Below are 22,276 nucleotides of genomic sequence, written 5' to 3'. Positions count from 1 at the left end.
GCTTTCATAGCAAGCACTCTTCCCACTGACTGCCTCCTCAGACAAAGCTGCCATTCACTCCACTATATAAACAGCTTTGTTGCACTCCAGGGTATGCAGTGTGTGAGGGTTTGGGTTTTTCAGCAGGCACTGTAATTCTTTGCTTCAGAACACTTCCTATCTCACCATCAGGTCAGACCTCCACCCAAACAATAAACTTGTCTAACACATCCCCCCACCAGACACTTGTTCACCTTAGGTCTTCTTGTGCTGACCCAGAAGTCCATCTCTACCTGCTTTCTCAGCTCGCTTTCTGAATTCTCTAAGTTATGATCCTAGGACTCCTCCCAAGTCCTTGTGGGACTTGGTTTCTAGGGTAGGGTAGGTAATACTCAGGACTATCATTTGACCAAGCAGCTGAAGAACCCATTAAATGTCTACTTCAATGCCTCTGTCTCAAGGCCTTTCTGGCTTTCCTGGGTTTGGAAGCAGTCTGTCCCAAATCTCTTGCCATAGCTCAACCCAACCCACATCTCCAAGTTTATCTAAACTCGCTGTTCTGGGCCATGCTCTTGCTGGGCTTGTCCAGGCCCTCTGCCTGACAGGATGCAGAGATGGCTGCACACAGCATGAGTGACTGACTGGTTTGTCTGCGTCCATGTCCCCCTTTCCAGCCATCTAAAGAGTGTCCTGCTTTGAATCCAGGCAGTGTGCACTAGTGGTGTGAGCATCAGATGACCACACTTGTGCCCTCAAAGCCTCACTATCAAAACCTCAAGAGAACAAAACAATTTTTTCAGACAAGGTATCATGTAGACCAAGCTATGTAGCTCGGGGTGACTGTGAACTTCTGACCTCCCACCTCCAGATCCCAAGTGCTAGGATTATAGGTATGTACCAGCATGCCTGATTAATGCAGGGCTGGGGATCGAACCCAGGAACTTGTGCAGTCAGTACTCTACAACTGAACTATATTCCTGTCAGGAATGTAATCAATTCACCTCTGAACTTCCATAGTACATCAATTTAAACATGGTTATGCAATCCATCATGAGGTACATATGTATCTGTAATCCCAGCACTCAGGAGGATAGGAAATTCCAGCCAGCTTCCTCTGTACAGCAAGAAAGACCCTAGCTCAAAAAAAAAAAAAGAAGGAAAAAGGAAAAAAACAAGCATACAAACCAATGATAAATAGATAAAAAATTAAAAATACACTTCTACTCTCTGAGCAGAAGAGGGCAGCAGAGTACCGACCACTGGCAAGGCGCCCTTAAACACTAGACTTGGAATAGGCTTACTTATCTCCGCTAGATTCCTGCTTGAATCTTCATGGATCTTTGAATCATTTCCCTCCAAAGTACATTTCCAACTAATAAGAACTGAAACAATCTCAGAAACTACATCATGTCAAAATGCCAACGCCACAATCTAATCTACACTTGAACATAAAAGGTACCGTAATCCTTGACCATCATGTTTACAGCCGCTGTTCACGACAGCCAGGAAAGAGAACCAACCTAGATATCCATCAACAGAAGAATGGTTAAGAAACTTTGTCCATCAACAGAAGAATGGTTAAGAAACTGTGGCACACGTATGTACATGATGGAACTTTATGCAGCCATAAAGAAGAATGATATCATGACAGCCAGAGAAAACATGAATAGAACTGGAAATTATTACTTTAAGTAAAGCAACCTGGACTCAGAAAAACAAAATGTGACGTGTTTTCTCAAATACAGATTCTAGACTTTATTTTTATGTTATGTGTAGATAGAGAGGGTGAGTACAGGTCATACTAGAAAAGAGACCCTTGAGAGGAGAAGAGGCTTCACAGGATGGGAAGCAGGGATGGGGGCAGATAAAGAAAGAGTAATAAAATACCCAAGAGGAAGGGAACCAGCAAAGGTAGGTAGAGGTTCTACAGAGAGGTGTAGGGAAGGATGATCAGCAAAAAACAAAAGATTATGACACTGATAAATACCTTCAGTAATGTAGCAGGATACAAGATTAACTCAAAAAAAAAATCAGTAGTCCTCCTATACACAAATGATAAATGGGCCTAGAAAGAAATCAGAAAAACATCACCCTTTACAATAGCCACAATAATATAAAATACCTTGGGGTAACTCTAACCGAACAAGTGAAAGAGCTGTATGACAAGAACTTTAAGTCCTTGAAGAAGATATCAGAAAATGGAAGGGTCTCCCATGCTCATAGATAGGTAGAACCAACATAATGAAAGTGGCAATCTTACCAAAAGCAATCTACAGATTCAATGCAATCCCCATCAAAATCCCAACACTTTTCTTTACAGATCTTGAAAGAACAATACTCAACTTCATATGGAAAAACAGAAAACATAGAATATCTAAAACAATTCTTTACAATAAAGCAACTTCTGGAGGCATCACCATCCTTGACTTCAAGCTCTACTATAGAGCTATAGTAATTTAAAAAAAAAACAGCTTGGTATTAGCATAAAAACTGACATGTGGACCAATGGAATTGAATTAAAGATCCTGACATTAATCCACACACCTATAAACACCTGATTCTTGACAAAGAAGCCAAAACTGTACAATGGAAAAAAAGAAACTATCTTCAACAAATGGTGCTGGCATAACTGGATGTCAGCATGTAGAAGATTGCAAATAGATCCATATTTGTCACCATGCACAAAACTCAAGTCTAAGTGGATCAAAGACCTCAACATAAATCCAGCTGAACCTGATAGAGGAGAAAGTAGGAAGTAGCCTAAAAGCATTGGCACAGAGACCACTTCCTAAATATAACACCAGTAGCACAGACACTGATAGAAACAATTAGTAAATGGGACCTCCTAAAAATAGAAGTTTCTGTAAGGCAAAGGACACAGTAAATAAGACAAAGCAACAGCCTGCAGAATGGGAAAAGATTTTCACCAACCCCACATCTGACAGAGGGCTGATCTCCAAAATATATAAAGAACTCAAAAGGCTAGACATCAAAATAACAAACAATCCAGTTAAAAAATGGGCTACAGATCTAAACAGAGAATTCTCAACAGAAGAATCCCAAATGGCCAAAAGACATTTAAGGAATTGTTCAACATCCTTAGTCATCAGGGAAATGCAAATCAAAATGACTCTGAGATACCATCTTACACCTGTCAGAATGGTTAAGATCAAAAACACTGATGATAGTTTATGTTGGAGAGAATGTAGAGCAAGGGGAACACTCCTACACTGTTGGTGGGAGTGCAAACTTGTACAGCCACTTTAGAAATGAATATGGCGCTTTCTCAGAAAAGTGGGAATCTACCTCAAGACCCAATGAAACCACTCTTGGGCATATACCCAAGGGATGCTCAAGCATACTGCAAAGACACTTGCTCAACTATGTTCATAGCAGCATTATTCATAATAGCCCCAACCTGGAAGCAACTTAGATGCCCCTTAACCAAAGAATGGATAAAGAAAATGTGGTACATATATACAATGGAGTATTACTCAGCTGTAAAAAACAATGACATCATAAAATTTGCAGGTAAATGGATGGAACTAGAAAGTATCTTCCTGAATGAAGCAACCCAGACTCAGAAAGGCAAACATGGTATGTACTCACTCATAAGTAGATACTAGGTGTAAGGCAAAAGATAATCAGACTACAACCCACAGCTACAGAGAAGCTAGGAAACAAGGAGGACCCTACGAAGGACATACAGATCACCTTGGGAAGGGGAAACACAGGACATCCCAACGAGTAAACTGGGGATGAGGCGGGGAATAGAGGGTAGGGGATGGGAGGTGAGAACATAGGGAATGGGATGGTTGAGCTGGGGGAGGGACAGAGTGGGAGAGCAATGAAAGAGATATCTTGATAGAGGGAGACATTATGGGGTAAGGAAGAAACCTGGTGCTAGGGAAATTCCCAGGAATCCACAAGGATGACCCCAGATTAGACTACTAGCAACAGTAGTGAGGGTGCCCAAACTGGCCTACCCTGGTAATCAGATTGGTGAATACTCTGTCATCATCCAGAACTGATGGAAGCAGATGTAGAGATCCACAGCTAAGCAGCAAGCCAAACTCTGGGAGTCCAGTTGAAGAGAGGGAAAAGGGATTATATGAGCAAGGGGAGTCAAGATCATGATGGGAAAATCTACAGAGAAAACTGAACCAAGCTCAAAGGAACTCACAAACTTTAGACTGACAGCTGTGGAACCTGCATGGGATCAGACTAGACCCTCTGCATATGGGAGACAGTTGTGTAGCTGGGTCTGTTTGAGGGGCCCCTGGCAGTGTGATCAGGATCTATCCCTGGTGCATGAGCTGGCTTTCTGGATCCCATTACCTATGGTTGGCCACTTTGCTCACTCCTGATAAAATGGGGAAGGGCTTGGTCCTGCCTTAACTGAATGTACCAGGCTTAGCTGTCCCCCCATGGGAGAACTTACCCTGCTGGAGGAGGGGATAAAGGTGCGGGGAGGCAGGGGGGAGGGGAGATAAGAGAGGGAACTGTGGTTGGTATGTAAAATGAATAAAAAAATAAAATCTAAAATATTTTAAAATCTAAAAAAAAAAAAGAAAGAAAAAGAAGAAAGATGAGGAATAGTGGCTTCTCACTCACCCTGATCCTGTCTCAGAGATTAGAACCCCAGCCCAGAGAAAGACTCCATTATCACATATGGTCAAACCTCCCAACTTAAAAAACACACAGCCCATTTCTACACATTCCTTCAGCCACTGTTCCTGTTCCATTTTGTGATCTCCTTCACACACACACACACACACACACACACACAGAGAGAGAGAGAGAGAGAGAGAGAGAGAGAGAGAGAGAGAGAGAGAGAGCTAGAAATAGATGTCTGTATACACCAGGTGCGGCTTTTCAGCACCCATGAACTCAGTCATGCTCACATTCCTCTAATTACCCTGCAATCTCCTTCCTCCATCAAAAAGATGAATCTCACACTAACTATCTGCAGATCGGAAACACCAGAGTCCTCTCTCCTCACCCACCATCCCAACCATTCACACATCAGGGCATCACCGTAGGATGACCAGCTGTCTCTATTCACTTCTACTGAATGCCCAAAATCAACCTCAGCATCTCCTGCTGGAGCCCAGCAAGAAGCTTACCACGGCCTGGCCGCAGATTCCTCCCCTGACCTTACATAACCTGCAACAGACAGGACTTTCAGAAGATGAAACAGATCCTTCTAGAAGAGACAGAGCCTAAGGACAGCTAGATCTTGGAAACTCATGGAAGAGATTTGCTGAGCTGCTTTCTCTAACTAAAAGAATTTTGAGAACTATAATCTTAGAACCTCAAAGGGCTCACAAGAACACATTCTCCTAGGAAGGTGACAGCAAGATATTGCCAGTATTCACCCTAACAAAATGACCTGAACTAAAAGTCTGATTCATTTCACTCCCTCTTTATTTCATATTATTAATAATCTATATTATCATAATATTAGTAATATATTTAATCCATGTTTCTTCATTTAATGAAGTATAACTAATGAGATATGCTGCACAGTTATTACCAATTTTTAAAATTGTTAATTTAAAATTGGTCAGACTTGGAGCATTAATAAGAAAAGAGGAGTATATGGCTAGCTTCTAGCTAAGGAGAAAAGAGGTAGAGCTAGTAAAAGAAATACTGTGTAGATCAGGGAGAAATATTATCATGGAGTCCTTCTTGTATATCATATCAGAAGGGAGGGGAGGAGAGTGTAGGGAATTAAGGTCAACAAAATTATGGAAGGAAGAATGGGCAAGAGACGTGTTGGGTCATCTCATTCTAGGCTTTCTTTATCACCTTAAAGACACATATCAGTGCACAATCCCAGCCACATTCAGTAGTTAGACAGCTAGACAAATGTACTTCATCCCAAGACCAACGAGGCATCAGAAAAAGGACCTCCCTCTGTCTTTACCCAAGCTGTGACCTGTCCCTCCACACCACCACCTTTTCTCCTGCTCCAAGCACTCGGAGATGCAGCACCTGGGCTGGTGAACACTGATAAGATCCAGGAAAATCCACTCTTTGTATGTCAGATGGAGGAGCAACTGATCATCCACCCATCTCATGCCTCCTTCCAGCACCTTCCAGAACAAGACTCTGCTCTTCCCTCCCTGACCTACTGGAAGAGATGCTTCTAGAATGACTACACTCCATCACTCCCCTGCTCACCCAGCTGTCTTAGCTGATGATACCCAGCCTGGATGGCTATACTCTCCATCCTGGGTGAGCTGGTCTAATCTCCATCTCTTGTCATCTCCTGTGTCTTCCTCCTTCCTTCCCTGGGACTCAGTCAACACTATCCCAACCCCTTGAGGGATCTCATACTGGCAGAAGAAGCAATTAACATGGATATTTCTGCAAGCTGGAAATTCTCATAATTAAAACTTTGTTTGCAAGATCTCAGGAGTCTAAATAACCCTAAGGGAAGAAGAATTGTAATATCAGGAAATGAGATCAGTGGGATCAGATGAACTTGGCAATACAGGCCTGAAACGTTACTCCAGGGCCTAATTAGCAGATGTAAATATTTCTGTTGATTAAAACATCATGATAAGCAGCCACGTTCATTAAGAGCTCTTAGTGTGCTCAGAAAGTGTCTGTAAAAGCAGCTGCAGTTACAACCCACTGCTCAGTCAGAAGTTGATGCTAAAATAATCATTTTCCCAGGCTTAGAAAAGACAGGTCTAACAGAGACCCAGCAGCCATCCTGTAAAGGAAGGAAGCATTCAGGAAGGAAGCATTCATTTGACAACACATTTAGGTAAGTGAAGAACACCAACTGATGGATGGTGATCACCATGGCAACAATGATGAATATTGAATCTTGGAAAACCAAACAAATTTGCAACATAATTATCCTATCAACAAACTTGGAAATGGTATCCAGACAAGCAGCAGTTGTCAAGTCCAGCATAAACCTCATCTTTGTCTGAAAAAAAACAAAAAAGCAAAACAAACAAACAAACAATAAAACCCCTAGCACTGGACAATGTTTAGGCTCTGGACATGATATACCAAATTTTACTTAGCTAGAAAAAGGACAAATGTGTTTCATGAGTGTGATAGACATACCTGTTTCAATAAGTGCATACTGACAAATCATGCAGGAAGAGCAATGCATTAAATCTTCCACAAAAGATAGCTTACACATAGCTTTCTGCTGTTTTTAAAGCCATACATGTGCACAAACACACAAACACACACACACACACACACACACACACACACACACACACACACACACATACACTGCTTTATTTGGAGAAAATAAAACAGACTTTCAAAATCAGAACAGGTTCTGAATGCCAACTGGATTGATAGCAATGAACAAATCATATGTTTGAGCTGAAAAATTATAACTATTCACCTGCACAAGACTTGTACACACACACACACACACACACACACACACACAGTCCACTGCCTCAAAGCACTAAAAGATGTCAGCTATGATATTTAATTCCATGAAGAACTGTACCTGCCTGAACTTTCATAGAGATTTGTCCACATTGAGCACATCACCTTTACTGTTTCTACTGCCCAGAGCAACTTCACATGCTCAGCCACCATGGAGCTCACTCTCCAGTGGGACACTGCTGGTAACTCCATCCCCTCACACCGTGAGAACAGGCTGAGCCTCAGACCGATTCCAGTACATGGTTAGAAAACACAAGGTAAGCCAGTTGTCCCCAAGTGAAAATATCCCTGGGGGACACCTGATCTCACATGTGGAAACAATGGGCATGTATAACTGGTAGAAGGCATCAGTAGGCGTGTGTAGGAAATGCCAGCTCACAGGACCTACCTGGGCTCTCATGAATCTCCCCTGCTTAAAGGATTCAGTGAAAACAGCAACCACAAGAGCAGGCTCTGGACATCACATGTGGAAAATGCCTCAGCTCAGACCCAAAAGACAGACAACAAAAATGGGTGAGGGGCAGGGCCTGTGACTCGGTTTGCAGAGTGCTGCTTGCCTAGCACACAGGAGACCCTGGGTTAGATCCCCAGAACCCCATAAACCAGGCCTGTAACTGCAGCTCTTGGGAGATATAGGCAGGAGGATCTGATGTTCAAGGTCATCCTCAAGCTACACAGCAAACTGAAGGTGAGTCTGGGATACATCAGTGAACCCATCACCAAAAAAAAAAAAAATCTTGATAATAATAAAAAGTTGTTAAAAAGCAGTAGGAAAGGGACAAGGACAACAACAAATATAAAAATTCCACTTCCCCAAGAGAGTTACTGAAAACTAATTCAGACCATGCAGGCAACCAGCCAAATTATTCTTGCAATTTTATTAAAGTTGGCAAAAACAGTAGTGCCTGAGTTAATGGTCAACATAAACCTCATTTCACCAGAAAATGAGCTTGACTCAGTCTGCCTTCAGCCTGCTCATGGGGGCAGTTCAGGGACACAGCTCTGCAGCCATGCACATTAAAGGAAACATGCTCAATTCCTGACTCCTTTGCCCCATTTTTTAAAAAAGGCAACTTATTGGCATAACTGTCTCCATTCACTATCACTTTGTCCACAGGAACTGGTCTTCATGATAAATGCCTGGGCGCCACAGTCCTTACGCTGAACTCAATGGAGTGCTTGCTGCTTCCCTGGCAGCATGAAATGATGATGTCCGGCTAATGTCTGTTAATTGTCTACCATGTGGCAAAATTGTCCTCAGGTTCATGGTAGAGTCTGAATAAAATCGTGCCTGTAGTCATGGACCTGTCTTTCCAGTGAGAGAAGGAAGAAATGAAAGGCAATGTAGATGGGAGACAGCCTGGTTGGTGAAAACACTTGTGCAAGCCTCATGACATGAGTTTAACCTCTGGAAACCATGTAAAAAGCCAGATTGGGGGCATGTGCATGCAATCCCAGCACTCCTACAAGAAGGTGAGGACAGAGATTGGAGAAAGGCCCAGAAGCCCCAGGGCCAGCTACCTTGTAGCACACAGAAACAGTAACAAGAAAGATTGCCTCCAACAAGATGAAAGGAGAGAACCAACTCCTGAAGTTATCCTCTGAGCACCATGTGCGTACCATGACATGTGCACACCTGCAGTCACATACATGCACAGCGCACGCACGCGCACACACACACAATAATAATAATAATAATAATAAATATTTGTGTGCTGGTTGGTTTTATTGATTTGACAGAAAAACCTAGAGTTCTCTGGGAAAAGAACCTCATTAAGAAATTGTCACCATTGGAATGCCTGTAGGCAAGTCTATAGAGCACTTTCTTAATTAATGACTGAAGTGGGAGGGCCTAGCCCACTGTAAGAGGTGCCACCCCTTGGCAGGTAGTTCTAGACTGAATGAGAAAGTAGGCTGAGCAAGTCATGGAGAATAAGTCAGTGAGTGCCCCTCCAGGCTGAGCAAGCCACAAGCCAGAGATCAGCACCTTCCATAGTCTTTGTTTCAGTTCCTGCCTCCAGGTTCCTGCCTTGAGTTCCTGCCTTGGCTTCTTTCACCGAACTATGACCAGGATATATAAGCCAAATAAATCCTCTCCTTCCTAATCTGCTCTTGATCGTGTTGTTTCATCACAGCTAGTGAGATGGCTCAGTTGGGTAAAAGTGCTTGTCACTAAGCCTCAGTTCCATCTTCAGGACCCATATGACAGAAGGAGAGAATTGACTCCTACAAGTTGTCCTCCCTTGAAATGTGGCATGCTCATGCTCATCTTCTGCCTGCCTCCCTCAACACACAATACATAAATAAAAATGTAATTCTACTTTTAATAATTTTTAAAATGGTATTATTTTATGTGTATGAGTATTTTGCCTGCATGTATATCTGTGCACCACATGGATGCTTGGTGTCCAAAGAGACCAGAAGAGAACATTGGATCCCCAGAATTTGAGTTACAGATAATTCGGGAGCCATCATGTTGAAATCAAACCCAGGTCCTCTGAAAGAACAGCCTTAACCACTGAGCCATATCTCTAGCCCTCTAATAAATTTTCCTAAAAATGAGATGTAGAACATATCAGGTGGTGAGAGAACCTGCCGGGTGTGATCATAAAGTGTCAGGTGTGATCAGAATGTATCAGGTGGTGATCACAGCTATGAAGAATAAAAGGAGACAAAGATTCCAGATGGTGATAGTGTGAGATTTGTTGTTCTGACCAAGACTCCCAGGGATGTACTTATAAGACATGTTGGGTTCATTAGCTCACTGCAGTAAGAGGGAACACATACTGCTAGAATCTTCATTTAACTCAGAGAGCATCCAAAACACTTAGAAGATTGGAACTATGTTGGGTGATTAGGGATAGTTCAAGAAAGCAGGAGTTGGCTTGGGTTGGGCAGGATCAGGATGAGTAGTTCCATGGTGTCTCTCTGTTGAGATAGGGCATTAGCCTGCAAGTGGTGGCACATGCCTTTACTCTCAGCACTCAGGAGGCAGAGACAGCTGAATCTCTGAGTTTGTGGCCAGGCTAGTATACAAAGTGAGTTCAAGGACAGCCAGGGCTACACAGAGAGACCCTGTCTCAAAAAACAATCAACAACAATAAATAGGTCATTAAAAAGAACAGGCTGGCCGGGCGGTGGTGGCGCATGCCTTTAATCCCAGCACTTGGGAGGCAGAGGCAGGCGGATCTCTGTGAGTTCGAGGCCAGCCTGGTCTCCAAAGCGAGTTCCAGGAAAGGTGCAAAGCTACACAGAGAAACCCTGTCTCGAAAAACCAAAAAAAAAAAAAAAAAAAAAAAAAAAAAAAAAAAAAAAAAAAAAAAAAGAACAGGCTGGTCCTTGAAATAACCAACAATGACCTTCAAGTCCTGGTCCTCCTGCCTCTACCTCCCAAGTGTTGGGGTTACAGGCATGCAGCACCACATATATCTGGCTGTCTATGACTGGAGTTCAGGCATGTAGCACCACATCTGGCTGTCTATGACTGGGTGTCTTGATCTTGTGTGAAGGCAGGAGAATGAAACAATAGTCTTGATAGTTGTCACGGGGACATTTAACCACATTCACAACTTAAACAATGCATTCTGACATTATTACAAAGAGATTTGTTTTTGTCTTGATCCACCCAAGATACAGAATGGCCCTCTGGGAAGTAGGTGTATCGTGACATTTCATGTTAAACAGGAGAGTGTCACAGCCAACCTGGGTTAATGTACTGACTCCTTCATGTCAGGGGGCCTCTGCTTTTTCTCATGTCTATTCTCACTCAACCTCCCAAGATACTACTGTTAGTGTTCTTTTCCTATTAAATCAGGAAACTAGAGCTAAGAAGATGACCCACTGAGTAAAGATCCTTGACAGACTAACCTTGGCACCTTAGTTCCATCCCTGGAAATGAAGTAAAGGTGGAAAGTGAGAATTGATTCCATAAAGCTGTCCCCTGACCTCTACACCTGGTGCCATTGCATGCATTCCCTATCCCCACCTCTCTCTCTCTCTCTCTCTCTCTCTCTCTCTCTCTCTCTCTCTCTCTCTCTCTCACACACACACACACACACACACACACACACACACACACACACACACAAATATACACCTTAAAGATTTGATTGCTTAACAATGTATATAAATGAGTGTATTATCCGTGCATGTATATATATGTTCAGGTGCCTGGGGAGGTTAAAAAAGGGTGTTAGATCCCCTGGAGTGCAGTTACAGGCGGTAGTTAGGTGCCAAACATGGGTGTTGGGTCCTCTACAGCAGGTGTCCTTAATCACTGAGCCATCTCTCCAGTACCAGGGAAAAAAAAAATTTAAATAACAGAAATCAGGAAACTACATGTTATGTGGCTATTTCCTTCTAATCAAAACCTTCATTCTCAGAGAGGTCAAAGAGGAAGGCTCTTAGGACTCTTGAGGCTTCGAAAGTTACAAGACACAGGTGGTCTCCCTACCCCACTCACCCCCCCCCCCACAAGGTTTTATAAAAAATGGCAAACAACGGCTGGAAAAGAAAGAAGAGACTCTTCCTTGAAGCCTCCCCAGCCTGAGCAGAGCTCCAGGGTGTAGCTTGGGTGAGTCATCACCACCCATGCTGGGGTAAGCGGGATGCAGCTGCCTTTGAGTTACCCACAATCCTCTGAGGAACTTGTCGGCCACACTTGTGGTGATATATTGTGTACCCTAATAAATTTGCCTGAAGATCAGAGAACAGAACAAGCCACTAGATTAAACGTAGAAAGAAGCCAGGCAGTGGTGGCACACACCTTTAATCCTAGCACTCGTGAGGTAGAGATCCATCTGGATCTTTGTGAGTTCAAAGCCACCCTGGACTACATGAGATTGATTCAGTCTAGGAGAGAAACAGAGCCAGACAGTGGTGGCACACACGTTTAATCCCAGCACTTGAGATCTCATGCCTTTGCTTGGAAAGCACACATGCCTTTAAAGCCAGCACTAGGAAAGTTCAGACAGGAAATGATATGAGTGGTTGGGAAAAGGTGTGAGGAGACAGGAACTAAAGTCTTTCGGCTGAGGAAAGCTTTTCAGGCTGAGGAGTCCTAAAGATAAGAGGTAGCTTGTTCCTTTGTCTCTCTGATCTTAAGGTAAACTTATTAGGGTACATAATATATCACCACATACATTCCTCTAAGTAACTCCAACAAAGTCATGGGTTCACTAAGCTAAACTTGGTTGGAATCATTTGTCTATTGCTTGTGCCCTGTCTGGACTGCACAGGATTTTGTTCATGTCTCCCTAGGAAGAATCACACAACACTAAGGTCCAGAAAGGATAAGGACTTCATCTGGAGAAAGAAATAAACATACAAAAAAACTAGGAAGCAAATTTGGAGGACCTGTCTTCCTGTGCTAGAGAGTCTTACATCAACTTGACACAAGCTAAAGTCATCCGAGAGGAGGGAACCTCAATTAAGAAAATGCCACCATAAGATCAGGCTGTAGGCAAGCCTGTAAGGCATTTTCTAATTAGTGATTGATGGGGGAGAGCACAGTCCATTGTGGGTGGTGTGATCTCTGGGCTGGTGGTCCTGCGTTCTATAAGAAAGCAGGTTGAAAGTCGGGCAGTGTTGGCGCACGCCTTTAATCCCAGTACTCGGGAGGCAGAGGCAGGCGGATCTCTGTGAGTTCGAGGCCAGCCTGGGCTACCAAGTGAGTTCCAGGAAAGGCGTAAAGCTACACAGAGAAACCCTGTCTCGAAAAACCAAAAAAAAAAGAAAGAAAGAAAGAAAGAAAGAAAAAGAAAGCAGTTTGAGTAAGCCATAGGGAGCAAGCCAGTAAGCAGCACCCCTCTGTGGCCTCTGCATCAGCTCCTGCCTCCAGGTTCCTGTCCTGTTTGAGTGCCTGTCCTGCCTGACTCCCTTCAATAATCAACTGTGATATGGAAGCATAAGCCAAATAAGCCCTTTCCTCCTCAATTTGCTTTTGGTCATGGTATTTCATCCAGCATAGAAACCAAGACACTTCCCCACCAGTCTCATGCAATCCACACACAGATCTCTCCAGATCTGCAGACTGGAAACTCCTTGGCAAAGCATTGTCCTCAAAGAGGACACAGGGAGGGTCAGATGGTAGGTGCAAAGCTTGAGGGAGAAGCCACCACCAGTAGACATCCATTGCCTCTGCCAGAGGATATGTAAATATCCAAGAAATTAAGTCACATGGCCACCATGAAAGCAAACACATTTATCTCCTAGAGAAGAGGAAACATTTTGACTTATTTAAATCAAAAGGCTTATATTTCTGTAACAATCAAAACAAATCTATTCAGCAATTTAGGAACTATACCCAAGGTTTTAAGTACTGAAATAAGCACATTAAAGTAGCGTAATTCTTGAACAGCATGATGCAGCTGCTATTCATTCTATCCTATATTTTATAACTCCCTCTCCGGTAACAGCAAAACTCCCGGCTTACCAGAAGGTTTTCCGGTTTCAGATCCCGGTGGACGATCTTCTTGTCGTGCATGTGGACGAGGGCCTTACACAAGTCTGTGACCATGAGTGCGGCATCAGGCTCTGGAAACTTTACACTTTCTATGATGGCATCAAAAAGGTCCCCTCCCTGAACATACTCCATGATCAGGTAGATCTCCGCTTCCGTTTCATAGACCTCGTGCAGTTTCACGATGTTGGGGTGAGAGAGGCTCTGAATAATTAAAATCTCACTGTCAACTATGTCCTCCTTGCCCTTCAGCTTGGACTTGTCAATAATCTTCATGGCGTAAGCCTGCTTGGTCTCGCGGTGCCTGCACTCTTTCACGACGGCAAAGTTCCCGTCCCCGATGACCCGACCGATTTCATAGTGCTTCTCCACATCAGCTGAGATGATGCCCAGCGGCCGCAGCTTCCGGCCACTGGGCCGTTCCAGCTTGCTCTCTTCCAGCTTCGTCTTAGGCTCCTTTTCCAGCACCATTCTCCTTCCTCCTGAGCCACCTGGCTTCTTCTCGTGGTCTGTTTCCTTCTCCTCCCCTCGGGTCCTGGGAAGCTGCGGGGGTTCGGCCTGGTGCTCTCTCAGAAGCCAGGCGCCATGCTTATTCCTGCACGTGTGCCTGAGGTCTTTCCTCGCATCCACCAGCCCCTCCTGTACAGCTGGTGGACCTTCCACGAGGTCCTTCTGGGCCTTGGCTGCTCCTTGAGGGTGACTTTCCTGAGGTTCCGAGCCTCTGTTCTCTTTCTTGTCTGAGTTGTTGCTGGGTCTCCTCAGCTCCTGAGGGGGATTCCTGGGGCTGCTCCGATGGCTATCACCCTTCCATCCTTCCTCTCCATCCGTCGAGTTTGCCTCAGAAGCCCGCCTGCAGCTCTTGGTCCTCACCAGCTTCTCCGAATCCCACTTCTGACCCCTCCCCAGGTCCAGCTCACTGATGCCCAGAGGGCACCGCTCCCTCTGCAGGCCCAGCTGCAGCTCTCTTTCTCGCTTACACTTCTCACACCTGACGATCTCCCCGGAGGTCTTTTCGATCTCTACCCCCAGGTGCTTCTCTCCACTTGCATGAGTCTCCTCCAGAGTGGCTTCCCTGGGTGTTGGCAGGGCACCAGGTTCTGCTTCCTGTTTGCCTCTTACCCACTTCTTCTGGGCCCTCACCTTGTCTTCCAAGGCCAGCTCTGTAGAGGTCTTGCCCTGATGCCTGGTGACTGTCCGGCTCCCCATAACCTCACTACAGCTTCCCACCTCTCCACAGCGGGGGCCTCCTTTTAGAAGCTTGCTGGGAAGTCGGCTTCTCAGCCTTGGGGAGGCGGCTCTGCTGTGTGGGGCCAGGGCAAGGGCCCGGTTCTTGGGATACAGCTCCTCCATAGCCAGCTGGATGCTCTTCAATGTTAGCGGCTCTTTGCCCATAGCTATGAAGGCATCCCCCTCCCTGAAGAAGTCAGACACACTCTTGACTTCCCTGCCCTTGAGTGTGAACAGCTTCCGCACACGGTCGTTCTTCCACCGTGGAAAGCCCAAGGCTTCCGAGATGTCGGCTAGGAGCTGCTCAAAGGTCTGCACCGACCGCCTGTTGAGGAGCAGGGTGGCCTTGCGGAGGGGCTGCCCACCCAGCTTCACCACCGTCACCACCCTGGGCTTCAGCGGGCTGTGCTCAGCACGGGCTGAGTGAAGGCCACTCTGAGGATTGAACATGGGCATGACGGCACCGCGTGGCCCCAGGGCAGGTTTCTCCAGAGGTCCTCGTCCGGCAGGCAGCCAGGAGCTTTGCAGCTTTCGCTCAGAAATCTTGGAGCTCAAGCATTTTAGAGAATGGTCACACGGGCCTCGGTGGCCTGCAACAGGAAAAAGACAAAGGAGGTTAGTCCAAGTGGGTTTACCCTTTGGACTTCGTCAGACTTGACTGCTGAAGGTGCGGGAAGTGTAACCCGGTGACAGAGCAGCTGGCCAGCACATGAGAGAACTGCTTCGTGTCCCAGCCACAATATATACATATGTGTGTGTTATATGTGTATATGTGTGTTATATATGTATATGTGTGTTTGTATATATGTATATTGTGTATATTGCTATTCTATTGTCACTGTTTAAATGATGGACCTTTAAACATTATGTCTTAGCTTCAATCTCCTCCATGAAAGAACAGGAGCCTGGAACTGAGTTAGCAAAAGGCTGAGGTGGCTCTTTTGCAGAGACCTCCCCTGAGCCAGGCCACACCGGGGACCTTCTGGAGTCATAATCTGATCCATTGAACACAAATTAAAGCTCCAAACTGTCTACCTAGGATGCAACATGAAGCTAAAACATTCCAGAACTTCAGGGGTCTCTGATCCTTCCCATCCTTTGGCCCAGCTACATCTTCACCTCCTACAGGGAAGGCAATATGAGAAGAGGGTATGCCCAGATTTTCTATCCTGGAGTGACCTGTAACTACGTCTATAGACTTGGGCAAAGTATCTGTGCCTCCATGTCCTTCATCTATGACAGTAGGAAGGGTGACATTTCCCTCCCAGGTTTGTAGAGTAATAGGAAAGTAATTATAGTTCATTTAACAAAATACTGACACTTATCAATACCTACTTTCCAATCTTAGTATCAGCTTTGTGTTATCATTTCATTCAATTAAGGTATAAGTCTGTGTGCACAGCTTTGCCTGGCATCATAAACAGGGCCAGGCCAATGCGGTGGGGGAGGGGAGGGTTGAAAGCTCTAATTGAGAGTCTGCATGAAATGTTGCTGTAAAGATCTTGATTTCAATCCATATAAAGAAACCTCATTCTCTAAAAGATTTTTTCCCTCCTTATTTAAAATAAAATGTATCTCAGTGCTACAAAGTGAAATTAACATGTACAATATACAAAGCCCTGAATCCTATCCCAGTACAGTAACACAAGATTGTAACCCCAGCACCCAGGATGCTAAAGCAAGAAAATTACCATGAGACTTGAGGCTAGAGCCTGGTTTCCAGGCTAGCAGGCTACAAAATGAGACCTTGTCTCAGATAAACAAGGCAGGCACAACAGCACACGCCTTCAATCATAGCACTCAGGAGTCAGAGTGGATTTCTGTGAGTCTAAGACCAGCCTGGTCTGCATATGAGCTCCAGGCCAGATGAGGGATACATAGTGAGACACTATCTTAAAAAAAAAAAAAAAAGTGGTTAGAGAGATGGCTCCATGGTTAAGAGTACTGGCTGCTGTTTCAGAAGATTCTAGGTGCTGGGTTTCCAGAATCCCTATGGTGGCTCACAACATATCATTCCAAAGGATCCAACACACATACCTCCTTGGCATACACATGGTGTACATATTTTCATGTAGGAAAACACCCGTGCACAAAAAATAAAATAATAATAAAATTAGTTTTAAAAGGTTAAAAGCAGGGGGCAGGAGAAATGGCCCAGTGATTAAGAGCACAAAGTGGTCTTGCAGAGGACCCAAGTTCAATTTCCAGCACCCACGTCAGGCAGTTCACAACCACCTGTGACTCTAGCTCCAGGGGATCGGCTCCTCCTTCTGGTCTCTCAGGTAATGGCACTCATATTTGCACAAACCCACACACAAGTATTTTAAAATAAAACAAAAATATTTTTAAGTAACTATCTTGTTCAAAGTTTCAAAGTGATTACCTGTAAATGTATTTCAATCCACCACAGCAGAAACCTCATTTGCCAGGGAAGGACAGCTTGGCCCACATGTCCACGCAGAATGTGTTTTGTTTTTTAATTATAACATACAATCTGTTCTGAGACAAGTTCTCTCTAGGCACATTGTCGATCAGATGAGAAAGTAAGAGCTGGTGCTGATCTTCCCACATGCCATGAATTTATGAGTGCCAATCACAGTTACAGTGGAGGGATTTATTTACGGACATCTGTTATACTTCTCACAGCTACCCTGCCCCAGTCGTAGGCAGCAGGAACACTGATCTGAACTCCCTGTGTCGTGGACCTGAAGAAGGTTATGAGGGAAGGTGACCATGAAATGCATGGGTATGTGTGAAGGACTGATGAAGAGCATAAGAAAATAAGGAAACTTGTTTCCTCATGCTCTTTGTATAGGGTAGGATCTTGATTCAGACTTATCAAACTCTTGGTACAGAGAACTGTTATCTCCTCAGCCAATACCCCAGGTAAGGGCTTTCCCAAGTAGGAGTAGAGAAAGGATAGGGTAACCCAAAGGATCAAATGTTGGCTAGGATCAGAGACCACCGCCAGAAAGTCAAGAGGCAGATCAAATGCAAATATGAGAAGAAAGAGGATCAAGAATTATTGAAGGACAGGAGTTAACTTGTGCCTTCAGCGCTAAATGGGGAGGAGGCCCCTAGTAGAGGGGCCCAGGACCCTGCCATGGAGTTGAACAGTTGTCCATGTGGTCCTGAGGTTACCACAAATAAATGTAAAACTCAAGGTGGAACAGAAAAATTTTGGAGAAATGGTCAGTCTCTACATGAGAGTGTCAAGCCAAGGGATGATACGAGCCTCGACTAGAACAGTATTGGGAGGTGGGAAAGTAGCAAACTCTGAAGCAGCCCTAAGAAGTAAAATCCCCAGCCCTGCCTTCAAAATCCATGGGCTTTGCAAGAGAAGTGTCCTCTATTCTAGGGAGAAAGAGAACATGGGTCCTCAGAGGACAACCAGGCAGACACAAGTCTGTAAACACACTGGTGAAGATGGACATGCATCATGGAAGGAGGGCTTAGGAAGACCCCAGAGAGGTCTTAGATGGGCATCGGGGTGGTGTGAAGTGGAACTCATGAAACAGGACCCACACTGGAGAGCAACTTAGGATAATGAAGATGTGAGCCCTAGTGAGATCTGCATCCTCAAGAGCCCAAACGTCGGTCTTCTGATGGGCAGTTTGACCCCAAGGTACCCAGACCTGGGTGGAAGAGGATAGATTGTCAGGACAGCTGTACTTAGACATTTTCAAAAGACTCTGCCCAAAGCTTTCATGGGTCCCAGGAAGTTAGGAGAGCAAGCTGATGGTACCACATCTCTGAACCAAGAAGACAACCCAGGACACAATCAAATGGAATGTAAATACAGAACAGTTCAGTCTCCACAACAGAACATCAATTATGCCTAGTCCACTACCTAGACACCCAGATCATTGGAAGCACCATAGTCTAAAGGAAGACAGAGAACTCAGTCCCTCCCCCTCCTGGAAACTCCGGGACCGACAGAGTTCCTGGCACAGCAAGGAACTGGGAGCCCCAAGGGAAATGCAGCTGTGTTGGTGACTGTATTCGTTGCTTTTCTTATAGCTATGACAGAATCGATGTGGGGGTGGCTGTTTATTTGGGCTCAGGGATATAATCCACCATGGTAGGGAAAATCATGGAAGTAGGAGGGTGAGGACACTGTTTACATTTCATCCATAATCAGAAAGCAGAAAGAGATGAGGTTGATGTTCAGTTGGCTCTTTTTTTTTTTTTTTTTTTTTTTTTTTTTTCCAGCCCAGGGCTCCAACCCATGGACTGGTGCACCACAGTTCCCGCGGATTGTTCCACCTCAGTTAGCCTGACTTGGAAACTTTTTTGAGGACCCGCTCATAGATTTGCCTCCTACGTGAGTCTAAACCCTTTCAAGTTGATGATCAAGATCAACCATTGCCACAAATAACAGTGTCACTGTTTTGAGCTCCAAGCATCATCACTGAGCAGACCTACTGAATGGATGGAATCTGGAGGGAAAGAGTCTGTGATCAGACATTTGTCTTCCACCAGAAAAACCACCAAGGAAGGAGTGTAAAAGACAACCAGGCAGGAGCAGTCCATTTGCTCGGAGTTTGGGAAAACTTCATTTTGCAGCTGGAACATGGAATGTAGAGTCAGACGACTTCTGTTAGATACTGAATCTACCGAGTGTCATTAGCTGAGTGCACTCAGGAACATTCTATAATCCCTCTGAGTTCCGTTTTTCTACCCGCCTGTCATTTTGTCATTTTGGGAGAGAAAATGCCTTCATCAAACTGACCCATAGGCATGTCTGGGTGGCACTTTCTTAATTGTTGACAGATGTGGGAGGGCCCCAGCCCACTGTGGAAGGTGCCAGCCCCAGGCAGATAGGCCTTGGCTGTATAAGAAAGCCAGCTAAATGTGAGCCTGGGAGGAAGCCCATAAGCAGCGTTCCTCTGTGGTCTCTGCCTCTGCTCCTGTTTGCATGCCTGCCCTGACTCCCTTCAGTGAAGGACTGTGATCAGGATGTGTAAGCCAAATAAACCCTCTCCTCCCCAAGTTACTTTTGGTCACGATGTGTATCACAGCAATAGAAAGCAAAGCAGGACCATGCCAAACAGCCGTGATGTCTCGTTCACACTGAGGGGCTGGCACCCTGCTCGGCCTGGACAGACTCTCCAGGGGGGCTGGGTTTTCCACATAATGAAGGAAAATGTGTCCTGCAAGCTTGAGTTTCCCCCAGACCCACGCAAATCTCAAGGTCAAAGAGAAGAGATGCTAAATACAATCCAGCAGGATAAACTTGTCATTCCTGTAGTAACTGAAAGAGATATCCAACAAACCTAGGTACGTGGGCCTTCTGGTAGGCTAACTCAGCTTCCTGCTTGCTGGCCCTAGGATGCTAGCATCAAGAATGCCCAGTACCTAAACCAGCTTGCCATGGCATTATGCCCTGGATTTGTTTGACTTCAAGACTCATGTCTATTACTCACCGCTGCCACTCAGATGAGTTCACCTAACATGATTCCATGGTGACCAGCTCTGGGAATCACACTCACCCAGTTTCCTCTCTAATTATTTATCATTACTTAGTGAGGAGACTAGCTGCCAATCACCAAGTGTATAATCAAGACAAAAATAACAAGAGCCTAATGTGTTTACACTGTCTCCTATTTTTTTTTTTATCACAAGGAGCGTTGACCTTTTCCTAGCCATTTTTTAGTCCTAACCTGCTTATCTAATTCACACAAACAAAAACAAGCCATGCCTCTGATCAGTATTCCCTTCCAAGAAGCTATGGTAGCCACTAGAATGAGTCAGTACTGGAGAGACGGCTCAGTGATTAAGAGCACTGGCTGCTCTTACAAAGGACCTAGGTCTGATTTCCAGCACCCACATGATGACTCACAACCACCTGTAACTCCAGTCTCAGGGGGTCAAACAGTCTCTTCCAACACCAGGCACCTATGTGGTACACAGACATACATGCAGGCAAGACAACACACACACACGAAACTTTATTTTTTTTTTTTTAAGAAAGAGGAGAATTACATCCAGTTGCTCTAAGACATAAATAATACCTAATTGTTCCTGAAGCATTTAGAAACTGTGTGTATTTAAAAACAGAAATTGGCTGGGCAGCAATGGCACATGCTTTTAATCCCAGCACTTGAAGAGGCAGAGGCAGGCAGATCTCTGTGAGTTCGAGGCCAGCCTGGTCTACACGTTGAAGATTATTACACAGAGAAACCCTGTCTCTAAAAAAAATAAAATTGGTGTTTTAAAGTACCTTGTAACATTCAATAAAAAGTTACCACATCTAATAGAGCATTATTAACTTGCTCTCTCTAGCACGGAAATTCCCCTTAAAATACTTTCCCTGTCATTGGCCTTTCAGTTCTGGGTGATTTCCCCAGAGCTGAGATTATTCGCTTGGGAGGCAGAGATGCAGGGGACTGGAGGAAATTTTCCCTTTCCCTGAGTCGTTTGTTTGGGCCATTTTCCAGACACCGTTTGGGAACAAACTCACTCTGCTCACTTGTGGATATGCGATCAGGAAAACATCTGTGAAGTCGCACTTGATAATGCAAACATCCCAAAGAGAGTTTTCTACATGAATTTTAAACACTGGAGCATGGCCTCACAGTGAGCTGTGGAAATGCTCCCGTTCTGTACATCGGGAACCCAGCTGACACCCAAATGATGGGAAGAGGAAGCGCCAACAAAGAAACACAAGTACCGTGCTCCTTCTCATACACCGTCATCACTGTGATACGCCAAGCTCTCCCAAACGTTGACACCAGCGATCTTCACCGCCCTTGTGACACTGACTGAGACACCCAAAGGGAGATTAAATTTGCTTCCCTTCTATTACCTTAGAAGTCCCTCTACTCTGCATTGGTTTTATCTGCTGACCCACTGGTCACCATTTCCCTCAGTGCCTCCCAGCACAGAGGCGCAGCACCTGACTGGCCTCTCTGTGAGTGGCACCTGCCAGTCCTTAGTCTATTCCTCCTGACCGTTGGCAGATACATTTTCCTGAGCTGCTCATGACAGCCGTGGGAGAACTGCCGTGAGCCTGCATTGCCTCCAGTGTTCCTGGGCTCCTTCTTTAAAGACGGTGTCTCTGTAGCTCAGACCAGTCTCAAACTCCCTATGTAGCTGAAGATGGTCTTGAAGCCCCTGGTCTTCCTACCTCTACTTCCTGAGTGCTGGAATTACAGATGTGTGCCACCATGCCTG

At 44.9% G+C, this 22,276-nt stretch overlaps 1 protein-coding gene across 1 annotated transcript in view; it reads right to left on the bottom strand.

Moving 5' to 3' along the window:
- Positions 1–22,276, bottom strand: part of Dclk3 (doublecortin like kinase 3) — a 53,681-nt gene that overhangs the window by 11,833 nt on the left and 19,572 nt on the right. Inside the window, exon 2 of the mRNA XM_006975510.4 lies at positions 13,847–15,690. Within this exon, the coding sequence (XP_006975572.3) occupies positions 13,847–15,690 (1,844 nt within the window). The remainder of the gene's footprint in view (positions 1–13,846; positions 15,691–22,276) is intronic.

The sequence above is a fragment of the Peromyscus maniculatus genome, chromosome 7, assembly GCF_049852395.1.
Source record: "Peromyscus maniculatus bairdii isolate BWxNUB_F1_BW_parent chromosome 7, HU_Pman_BW_mat_3.1, whole genome shotgun sequence".
NCBI lineage: Eukaryota > Metazoa > Chordata > Mammalia > Rodentia > Cricetidae > Peromyscus > Peromyscus maniculatus.
Note: the sequence above shows the minus strand (reverse complement) of the source record. Positions and strands in the feature narration are given on the sequence as shown.